Source organism: Monopterus albus, unplaced genomic scaffold (genome assembly GCF_001952655.1).
Source record: "Monopterus albus unplaced genomic scaffold, M_albus_1.0 scaffold213.1, whole genome shotgun sequence".
In the NCBI taxonomy this organism is placed as follows: Eukaryota; Metazoa; Chordata; class Actinopteri; order Synbranchiformes; family Synbranchidae; genus Monopterus; species Monopterus albus.
The window spans coordinates 238,027-250,243 of NW_018128093.1; the positions used below are offsets into that span (position 1 = coordinate 238,027).

Below are 12,217 nucleotides of genomic sequence, written 5' to 3' on the forward strand. Positions count from 1 at the left end.
GGAGACGGGGGGGGGGAGTTGTTTGGTGAAGAAAGATGGCACCATACACTTCACTGCCTCCAGATCAGCCAATAGGGCAGTTGCTATGCATATTTATAACACAATATACAGAATTGAAATACTTTGCAGTGAAAGTTAAGATATGGACCTGAATTAATCAACAACACCCACATACACTGGTTTTCAGCTGGAAAAAATGATTTGACTGTTTAGTTAGTCCTTAAATAAAAAATAAAAGAAATTAAAAAAAAGAAAATAGATATAGATGATCCATTAATGAAATAAACAGGTTGTACTCACCTATAGATGTTGTTGCTGTAACTGGCTCTTTGGACACTGCAAACAGATTAATAAGACACAGAAAAGGAAACATAAATCCAGATCAGTCAGCCAGCGACAACTGCAACTAACATGGTTACAGTCGATTACAGTCAGCTATTAGAGACTTAGCTCAAATGGCTAAATGGACATGTTCTTTTAAACATACTTTGGTCTTTTGCCTATGTAAGGAAGTAAAAACACCAAGGATGAGTAACACAAACAAATATTAGAAATAGATCAAAAGAGGCTAAGGATCAAAAATATAAGTAAACCATTGCAGGCTACTAGAAAAGGGAACTACAGTACATTTCCTCCCAGAAGTAATGTCTTAAAAACACCACCTGGCAAGTATGTAAAAATCAGCTGATGAACTTAAACAGGCAACTTGGAACAAAATCACAGTTCCTCAGTTTCCATATAATGTCATTAGTAAAGATTGTTTGTCCAGTTGCTGTCATGTCGGAAGGCAACTCCACAGCTTCTCCAGCTACTGACTCACTGGCTAAAGCATCTTAAAAGATTATGTATGTGCATGTGTGTGTGTGTTTAGGTGTGCACCTGAGTAGTAGGAATTCAGTAGGGATTTGCTCTGCAGCGTCTTGCTTCCCTGCACAGAGAAGGAGCAGGGAGAGGGGGAGGCTGGGGAGGAGATAGACGGGAGGAGAGGTGAAAAGAAGGCGAATAAGAGTCAGAGGAAACGAGAAGAAAAACGAGAGGACGTGAAAACGGACGTGAGAAAGGAAGAGGAGAGGTGAAAAGGAAACATGGGACAGGATGGGAAAGTAAGGTGGGAACAGGTGGGAGGAGGTAGATGGAGAGAGAAAGCGAAAATAACAGGAGGGAGAAGAGAAGTGAGGATGTGAGAAGGATAGATATGAGGAGGAAGAAGGATGTGAGGACATGAGGGAATAGGAGACAATAAAATAAAGAGGACAGGGGAAGATGCAGATGGAATAAGGATAACAATGTACAAATCAGATGAAAGAAAAGAGGTAGAAGCCAGAGGGAAGAAAAGAGAACAGGCACAGGTCAGTGACCCCATCTACAAACACATAATCAATTGTCACAGGACACAATTAATAACACACACAAAGGCAACATGCATGATCTGGTAACACTAATGGCACCATCAATGTTTCCAATATTGAATTTTCAAACATAAAAGTCGTTCTGTGACAATGAGCGTGCACTTAAATCTGACATCCTCTTAATGTTGATCAATATATACGACTGGGTTTGTGGCTTGTATGAAGAATGATGTTAAAACACTGGAATGAATCAATGAAGCGAACAGAGAAATTGAATGCTAGAAAAAAAAAAAACTACATTCCAGGTTGGACGCCAAGATACTAAGCTAGCAACCATAAGAATCACTGGACAAATTCAAATCTGAAAACCGCAACATAAACAAATGCATCTGAATAACTGTGAGGGATAAAAACAGAGGGACATCTGTGTTAGAATTCAACTATTTGACTGTCACCAGCAGAAAAAAGACCTTAACACCAGGTAAAACAGCTTAAAATGAATGTGTCATGTTCCTGACAAATGACTTCTTGTGGACATGGCATTGTCATCTCTGGGAAAAAGCCAAATAAGCTCAGAGTCTGTTATTAAAGTACTGGGCCAGCACTGAACTAACACTCAATTTCAGAATCTCACATTTCAGACTTGGGTTAAGATCTTGATAATGCGAAGGCCATAGCAAACAATATGATTCACATGGTTTTCACCGGCCCATTCAATGAGCCTCTGTGCTGCCATATGGGTGGAGCACTTCCATTTGTAATGTTTGCACTTGCATTTGTTATGTTACTTCATTCAATTATTCAGGCCAGTCCTTTAATTTGTCACCCATTCATTTTCAGGTAATTTATCAGTCACTCTTTAAGTCGGCTGGCCCGACAGCTAGTGAGCACTTAACAGCATTGGTCGTTTGTTCAAATGCCTTATAACGTTACTTCTTGCAGCCTGTGGGAATTAATGACTCAAGAAACATTACAGCAGCCACCATTTGTTACATGAGCTATGTTTGCATTTAGTATCAGTGTGATGGGGATCAGAGTTGCAGGCAGAAAAGCCAGTGTGGTGCCCCTAAGCTAGCCAACTTCTGTGTTACACTTAACCATGGCAGTGGTTGATCAAGCTGCTATCACCAGAACTACATGCCAAGTGTGGGAATAAGGTTAAAGGAACAAACTAGGAAACAGTTAGACCAGAGGTGAGCAGATATATCACTGATTATAAATGTCATTCACCATCAGTACTGGATTTCTTACACATAGACTGGTGGCTACTACACCTCTGCAGGCGCACTGTCTCTCACATGCACACATGCACTGCTAGGAGTTTCTAAATAAAGGGTTTATTGGACAGGCACAGGCACCCACACACACACACTATGAGATAAAAACTGGGGGACTACTGGGACACTGGTATATTATATGGTCGCTAACCGTTGTCAGTAATCCCTTCTAAACTGCTAAATGGACTGCACTTACATACTGTAGCGCTTTTTACCGGACAAAGTGCTCTACAGTTTGTGCCACCCATTCTCCCAATCAGACACACTCGCACACCGATGGCAGTGGAGCTGTGCTCTGGCACGTGCACCAGGAGCCACTTGACATCATGCTATCTATATACACTACTACATGCACTAGATATCATAGCAAGCCTACACATATTTCTTTCAGTTTGTTCACCTACAGACAACTTACCACTTCTCTGCAAGATTTCAGCAGCCAATTAGTTCTTTTGCATGATATTATTTGTGTGTGCTTGCAACTATTTGTGGTATTTCAGAATCCCGATGATCTGAGCCGGCGGTCATTAGTGCAAACTGTCCTGTTTCTCCTATGGCACTTTTATTTCCCCCTCCCATAATGTATGTATGCCTTCATAGCTTACTTCAGGCAGATATTCAGCATTTTTCTCTTTTTTTTTATCTCAGCTAGGGTAGTTATACTGCAAACCTGGATGACATTTTGCTCTGTTTTATATTGGTACTGTAGTCCCAAGGGTAACCTGCTAACTTAATTTGTCTTTTGGCCAAGCAGACTGCTCTGTGATATACTGTAAAAAAGTGTGAACAACAAGTAATACAAAGGGACTGTAAACCAATTAGGATGAAGGGAGGTTGTCTGAGTAACATGCTAGTTAGAAATTGAAACGTTGCAGTTGCATTAGCCTCTCCAAACCTACGCTATTCCCCACTGTATCAGCAGTAAAGTCCTCCATGTTCCTGGACTCCACTGTCTCCCAGGACCTGAAGTGGACGTCCAACATCAGGACCATCATCAAGAAGGCACAGCAGAGGTTCGACCTGCCCCAGGGGCTGCTGATACAGTTCTACAGAGGAATCATCGAGTCTGTTCTCTGCTCATCCATCACTGTCTGGTTTGGCTCAGCAACCAAACAGGACAAGTACAGACTTCAGCGGACAGTCAAGGCTGTAGAAAGAACCATCGGTGCCAGCCTGGCTTCTATGGAGTGTACACCTCAACAGTCAAAAGGTGGGCAGAGAGGATCACTGCAGACCCCTCACACCCTGGACACAAACTGTTTGAACTCCTCCCCTCTGGACGGCGTTACAGGTCACTGTGCACCAAGACATCCAGACACAAGGACAGTTTCTTTCTCCGGGCCGTCGCTCTGATGAACATTTAACTCATGACTGTATAATAGGACGACAACCCTCAGCGCAGTACTTAAAAAATATATTTTTGTATATACACCTGGCCAATAAAGCTGATTCTGATTCTGCCTCCCATCACCAGTACAGCAAACATTTTCTCTTTAGCTTTGTAAAATAAACATAAGTTGCTCACCAATAACTCCACAAACTTTATCTCCACTGGCTCTGGAGGAGCATTACTTTCTTCCTGTTTTCTGCCATAAAACAAACTTTAAATAAAATAAATTGCAGAGCAAAGGCTCATATAGACCTCATCCAGGGTTTGTATTTTACTAATGTCTTAAATATAAATGAATTGTCCTCTCTCTCTTCCTCATCTTTATCTACGCCCCACTCCCCTCTCCTAATAATGCCAAACACAACATATTTTCTCCTCTTTTGTGATAAAATCCTCCCATTTCATGCATAACTACACTGTATGCTAATAAATTTTAATACAGTGAGGAGTGTACCTGCATATGAAAAGAAATCTGCAGTGACAGCAATGTCCTGTGAAGATAGCTGGTGACTGGGTGAGAATGCAATAACACAAAAAGGTTATTCGCCCTGCGAGGGTCCATCCGCACAAATATTATTGGGTTTCCTACCTTGTGTCAGCATTTTCCTCTGCCTCATTAGGGCCGAGCCTGGATCTGTATATGTGTGTATGTGTGCGCGTTTCTTTTTCAAATGTGATATCACAGTACCAACTGTGAAATAGAGACAGTAAGAGAGAGACCACTGTGACACCATCCTGGACAAACCCGACAGCTGACCACCACAGAACAAACTCATGAAATGTGTAGAGAGTGATACAACAGAAGAGACAGAATTGTAATCATTCAAATCAACAGTAATTTTCTGCCTATAGAAAAGGCTGAACGATTAATCGTTTTCAAACCTACATTATATCGTAACTTCACATAACGTCCGAGCTGCAATTTAAGATGCAACTGATTCTAACCTATATGTAAGACATCACTGCAGGCTTCATGTGAAACCTACCGAGGATGGGAATGAAGAAAGCTCAGAACACAAACATACGATGCTGGCAGCTAAACCAGACATCAACGAACAAGAGACGATTGTCACCGCTCGTTTTCGAAATCTTTATACATGAACTTAGCCAAAGTGCTAAGTTGCTGTTGAAACAAAAGTTAACTTATTGCTCCAGTGTTTTGACTCACACAGAACAAGAATCTTGTAGAGAAATTTGCTGTATTCTAACCCGGTCATTATATATTTAGAGAGCCAGTGGGCCTCCATGATGGTGACAGCTGTAGTGGATATATTTAGGGTGACTGCAGAGGATTCTGACTTACTGAATCCGTTGAGGTCCTGGCTGGAGGTGGAGAAGGGGTCGTCTTTGTGCAGGGTGCTGACTTTAGTGGTGCTCTTATCAGCGGTGGTGACCGGACCCATCTCCCTCTGCTGAGTGGAGCTGCTGGCTGTCTCCTTCTGCTTCTTCGCCAACTTCCTATAGTGGCATTAGCACATGCACACACACACACACACACACCCAAGCAGGTATAAGCACAAACACACACACGCACAGGGGTATATTTAAACATACCGATACGCATGTGTGTAAACTCACATGCAGCATCCACAGTAACACATATACCAACAAACATGCACCATAAAACCAAAGATACTACCACAGTGGTGAGAACATCCATCAAGAAGTATTCAGACCAATTCACTTTATATTCTGTAATGTTTATAGAAACATTTCTGTCCACCAGTCTACACTCAATAACCCATAACCACAAAGTGAAAACATGTTTTTAGACTTTTTTTTTGTTTTTAACACGTATTAAAAATCATAATGTGTCAATATAACAGTATTCAGTACGTAGCAGAAGCCCCTTTCACAGCCACCTCGAGCGTCACTGCAGAGCTGGTATGTTCGTCACACACTATGTAAAGGTCTGCACAAAGATTTTTTTCTCATCAGACCAGATAATCTTTTCCCTCACGCTCTTCAAATCTTTTAAATGCTGTTTGGCATCTGATGGAAGCTGCTGCGACGCTCGTCCGTCTGGCAGAGCTTCCCATCTCTGCGGGGGACTTCTGGAGCTCTATTAAGGTAACAGTACGACAGGTGGACTCCAGTCAAGGATAGTTAATGGAAAACAGTTTCACCTGGCAACAATTTGGAGCAAAGGATATGAAAACTTTTATACTGTAAATCAGGCTTTTTTTTTTCTTTCATTTTTATACATTTTCCAAAAATAATACATTCTGTTTTCACTATGGGTTATTGAGTTTAACGCAGACTGATGGACAAAAAAATGGCAATTTTATCCATTTAAAGTTAAATCTAAACTCAGTTTGCCAAAGGGGGTTTGAATACTTTCTGAAGCCACCATATAATTTTTAAAACATGCAGTGACTTGAACAAAAAATGAGGATGAACATTGTCTTTTATGCATCGCAGAATCCAAATATTTTTGATTCATGTTTTAATTGAACCATCTGTTCTTGTTCACAGCGTTAGCAGCCGTATGTCATCGCTATGTGTGTATGGTATTGTAATTGTTGGACATTTTTGGGAAGGATTAAACTTCCATTCATAATTACAGCAATGTTTTAAATTCATCTTTATGTTACTGTTCCAGACACGTAATTTCATGATTTACTTATTTGTGTAAGGAAAAATAACAAACCTAATGTGCATGTGATTTGGGCAATTATTAGCGATCAGTTAGCTACCAAGCTACATGGTAATAAAAAATAAAGTGGATTTCTCAGATTTCCTCCTCAAGTATAAGCATCACTATCAGTTGTCAAGGTTACAGGCACCAAAATGGCTGAGTTAGTTTGCTTTACCATACGTTTTAGGCTTTAAGCTGATATGTTTTTAAACAGAGTAAATAATGAGCTGAACTATTTTTGTGGCCCTATAACTGTTTGTTGGGAGGGCTCAGTGTAATAAATTAGGACAAATTATAGACTGACTTGATAAGAAAAGTTGACAAAAAGCTTATCAAACATTTCCTATACATAGGCATATCATAAAAGGGTTAATTATTTGTTTTTCACCCTTGATTTTTAACACTGTCTGTGGAATATCTTGCTTCAGAAACAGTTGGGGTTGGACTGTATCAGAGGACAAACAGTCTATATGGTGGTTTAGGTTGGAGGACTTGTTGGTAAATGGAGTTGTCTGACTGCTAATGAGATTTCCCTTGAGAGTGATTGTGTGCTTAAGATTTCCGCATGTCACAACTCCCATCTGTTGGCCATTTGCCACCTGTTATTCTAAATTGTACCTGAACCTTCAGCTTTAGGTCCACTGAGACAACAGATGGGAAAAGAGACAAGCCACTGCAACCTGACATGGACTGCTCGAGTCTCCAGGGCTTACAGAGACACCGCTATAAAGCAGACTGCCTTCTCCTCAGGGTATCTCCCAAAAACCAGAAGTCCAGAAGCCAGAAATGATCTATGAATCTGAACATATTGGAAGTGATAATCATTTTGATGTGAATGTGACTCTGCATTGCTCTTTTTGACAGAAGGAAACGCTGATGTCAAACAGTGTCATTTAAAGGAACCTTTATGCCCTAATCTGCCATGTGTCTCATCTCTGAAAACTGCTCTGTCCTTTGTAGCTTTCACCAACTCACAGCCTTCATCCTGGTGATCCTGGTCAACTTGTTTAGTCACAAAATATCTAATGGCATGTTGTGTTTAGTTTGTCTTCAGGGGTTACAAGTATGAGTATTACAACAAGTGGACTAACAAATCACGGAGTGTTAATGGAAATTACTGGTATTTACACTTTGTCAACCACTAGCCAAGTGTTAATGGAAATTACCACTGGTATTTACACTTTGTCAACCACTAAAGGGGGACCTGCTGGTCATAAATTAGGAAATTTACCAGCACAGTGAGCAACCAGTGTAGGTCACTGTCTTTTGCATTCTGTCCATTAAAAACAATAAATGATGCTCCAGAAATGTTTCAGTGTCACTTTTAAGTCCATTTAAGAAAATCCTTGCAAAAGTGTGATACATCTCATCCAATGAAAAACATTTTTTCCCCACTTGGTGTTCCTTTAGCAGTTGCTTATGATAAACATATAATATGATAAAATCAATAAAATGGATTACCCCTAAAATCTCCCCACATGCTGCTTTAGTGTCCCACAATTTTCTTGACATTTCTCAGTCATAGCTTTGCTAAAACTTGGTCAAATGTTCAAAAAGTTAATTGACAGTACTTTCATTTTAAAACATTTGCATATTAAAAGAAATGTAATTCTTTTTTTCTTTGTCTGTAGAGAGGCTTTAAATGAACCAACAGAGATCAGACAGACAACCAGCTCTGTGGCCTTGTGGTTTGACAGCAAAGTTACTCATTCACTAAGACCTTGCAGATCAGAGGAATTACTTTTTTTTTATCAAGCATTTCCCTCTTATATGTGACCTGTATTTCCCACTAAGGATAAAAAAAATACATACTGATCCACTTGCAAACCTGCAGACTGCAAAGTATAATCTAACCTTGAAGGACATTGTGCCTTTAAAGCTTCGAGTTCATGTGGGGCTAGCAGTGAAATCCAAGTGGAGACAATCAGACAGTAAGTGTCCTTTGCTTTCAAACCAGCTCTGAATAGTGTCGCTAAAAATATAATGCTCGTCTATTTCATTCATGTCTGAGTGAAACTCAGTGTGGTGAAAATTATGCTGCCTTATTACTTGCTGTATTTTTCTAACAAGGGAGAAGGTTGGTTATCTGTCTTGCTTTCTCTAGACATTTTTTATGATTTACATAGAATATGTCACAGAAAACATCTTATTTTTAAAGCTAACATTCCCTAAGTCAGGGTGGAATCTCCTGGTATGTGTGTTTGTCCCATCCATCCATTATCTATACCGCTTAATCCTGAACAGAGTCGGGGGGGGGGGCATTGACCCTGGGGGCGGGGCCCCACCCTGGACAGGTCGCCAGTCTGTCACAGGGCTGACATGTAGTGTAGACAAACAACCACACACACTCACACTCACTCCTATGGGTAATTCAGAGTCTCCAGTCAACCTAAGCTGCATGTGTTTGGACTATGGGAGGAAGGTGGAGCACCTGGAGAGAACCCACGCAGGCACAGGGAGAACGTGCCCGGGTCGGCCTGGACTCTAACCTGGAACCTTCTTGCTGTGAGGTGACAGCACTAATCACTGTCCTACTGTGCCACCCAGTATGTGTTTGTGACTTGACCATTTCGCTCATGGTAAACTGTTGGTATATCTTTTATATGAGCAAACTACCTGCCACTCAGTTTCTCTGTGAAGAGTTAAGTGAAGACATTTGTGGCTGATGAGCTCAGGAAATTGTAAGTCAATGCATTCAGCAGTCACTGAATTGCACTTGCATTTAAAAAGAATTACACACATTGTGTTAGAGGGTGATTCTTGCTTGGTTAGCTATACTGCTATAATGCAATATAAAGAAAAGTAGAGCATGTTTCGGTTTTCTAGCTTATATCAGCAGTGCAAGTCGAAGCACAAAGCAAAACTGTGACACACGCATGTTTTTTATTTCATTTGGTCAGTGATGACTGATGCACTGACTTGCAGTTTGAGGTCCTTTCCAGCCACAAATGCCTGAACACAGAGTCAGTGTTCATGAGTCTAATGGCCTGTTGATATGGGGCAACTGTGGTTCAGTGGGTAGTGCAGTCGCCTCCCAACCGGAAGGTCGGAGGTTAGAATCACGGTGCCACATGTTGAAAAGTTCTTGGGAAAGACACTGAACCCCAAGTGGCACCCATCAGTGCGACAAACAAACTCCTCGTGTGTGTAACATACGTGGCCAAATAAAGCTATCTTCGTCATCAATTCACATCCATGGCTTTAAGCTGCTGCCTACCAGACAGCCTAATGTCCTACTGCGTAACCACTGCATTTATTCATGTACAGAGATGTGTAAAACCTATGTACATAGATGTCATGCCGACATTTACTTAACTTGTATAACTCTCTACATTATATATACTGTGTACAAGATGTTCTGCGTGGTGATGGAAAATTCTTTTATTCTTCAACCTGGCTTCTTTTCCATAAATCTTGTTTGGCCCACACGTCCCCAGTAAAAACAACACCATTGCACTAAATCATACAGACTCAGGTCATCGGGGTTTCCCATTTAACGACAACTTCTGTGTTGTTTGACTCCGGTCTCTGAATCATAATTGTCTCCTGGGGACATCAAAGCTCCACTGTACTCTAATGATGAATAATAAAAAGGAACAAACACCTCAGAAGGTTGTTTTAGTTGCATCCATGCTTTGTAGTTGACAATAAACTTTGATTTCACAACTTTTGATTTTCAGGTTTGATGATTTGTCTTTTCACAAGTGTGCATCAGCAAAGCAACCCGCGCTGCCCACAACCTGTCAGAACCAAGAGACCCATTAACCAAGTTTCTCACAGTGTGTGCAAGCTGTTTGTTCACATCAGTGAATGCTGAGTTTTGCAAACCAACAGATACCATCACTAATATGTGTAGCAATTACACATATTTTTATAACAGCATTCTGCAATTGAGTCATATAAAAACCATTTCACACTTTTTTTCCTGAAGTCCACTGAAAACCTCCTCCGTAATCCACCAACACATTTTTCAACTTACTTAAAGTGTCTGACATCTAGTCACGAATGGGATGCAGTGGGCTATTTGTGTGTGTGTGTGTGTGTGTGTGTGTGTGTGTTTGTGTGGCTATAATGCAGGCATGCAAATGTGTGTACTTGTTTTTGTGAGCAAACACTTGGTCTCCTGGAAAGCCGTGCACGCTCTAGGTGCTGCGTGTGCTGGACGTTCAGTGTTTTCTCCTGTGCGTGCGTGTTGTGTTTGCTTGTGCACACCGACCAATGAGTGGGCGCGTTTCTCAGTCACCTATCACGAAGCTGCCTAATGCGCCTGTTTGTGTGTCTCAGAAAGACCACGCCATCCTGCAGAGTCCATAAGGCACAGCAGAAGAGTACAGTTACCGTTTTCCTATAGATCAGTGATCATATCTGTCTTACGATGACTAACAACAAATCTAAAAGGTTTCATTAACCACTGAAGGGTTGAGTCACACTGCACGGTAACAGAGGAAAGTGAACCTGTACTCAGATGAAGAAGCTGTAGAACATTTCTTAAAGTGACACCCGGTGGAAAGACGACTGATTAAACACGATTAATGTTGTGTAAGCTCCTGCTAACATGACTCAGGACTCTTAAGAAAACGTTTCCATCTGTACTTCAGAACTTTAAACAGACACACAAAAGCTCACAATTTTCAACTGAGCTGATGTGATCTGTTTTTAACAGTCCTTCACCACACAGCCATAAGTTATGTTATGCTTTCTACTGCCAGACGGCACTGATCTCCTAGTTACTCTCATACGCAGCGAATGTGTTGACAGAACGCTTTCAGAAATAAGCATAATCAAACTGAATACAGAGGCCTCTACGGGTCAGAAAGCAATAAGCGAGAGGTCATGTGTGGAGGCAACATCTCTTTTTCTTTCTATCAATCCTCACAGAATTATGGCAAAATATGTCTGTGAGAGAGACTGGGAAAGATATGCAGAGATATGAAATTAAAGCACTGAATATTAGTGTCTGTGAATCTGCGTGAATGTGTTGGGGATCTGATGGTGAGCTGTACTTGCCTTTAAGTACTTAGGTAATTCAGCCAAGAAAGAGAGAAATGAGAAAGGCAGTGACAGAGCAAGGGGTGGGAAGTGAACAAGAGAAGGTAGGAAAACAAATGTAGCAGCTCAAACAAAGAAATGAAAAGAAAAGTCGAACAGGGAACAACAGGGAAAGCGAGATGAAGGTGTTAAGGAGAGAAAGAAAAGTTCAAGGCGGAAAAGCAGGAATCGCCTGGCAAAGTTTCTCCCATAATCATTTCCTTCTATCAACCCCAGATTCAACCTTGCTCTACTCCACACCACTTTACAGGCGATGGGGCCTCAAAACCTCCTGTGTGATTGGAGCTTAGAGTGGCCTATTCCTGGCTATCTGACTGCACTTTGACAGAAAGTGGGCAGGAGCTGAGGAGGAGGAGGTGAGCAAAGCAAGGAAAGCCAAATGGAAAAGATGAAGAGATGGAAAAGGAATGAAAAACAAGAATACGATTGAAGAGAAAAGGCTGAAGAGAGAAGAAGGGAGAACGGAGGCAAGGGTGGAAACAAGGAGGGAGATGACAGATGGAGAGTCAGTGCA

At 41.2% G+C, this 12,217-nt stretch overlaps 1 protein-coding gene across 16 annotated transcripts in view; it reads right to left on the bottom strand.

The window, feature by feature from the left end:
- Nucleotides 1-12,217, bottom strand: part of ptprt (protein tyrosine phosphatase receptor type T) — a 366,858-nt gene that overhangs the window by 69,158 nt on the left and 285,483 nt on the right. For all 16 annotated transcript variants that reach the window (XM_020619049.1, XM_020619048.1, XM_020619050.1 and 13 more), the window contains 3 exons: nt 5,320-5,474; nt 880-960; nt 301-336 (listed from right to left, as the gene is read on the bottom strand). In XM_020619049.1, the coding sequence (XP_020474705.1) occupies nt 301-336; nt 880-960; nt 5,320-5,474 (272 nt within the window). The remainder of the gene's footprint in view (nt 1-300; nt 337-879; nt 961-5,319; nt 5,475-12,217) is intronic.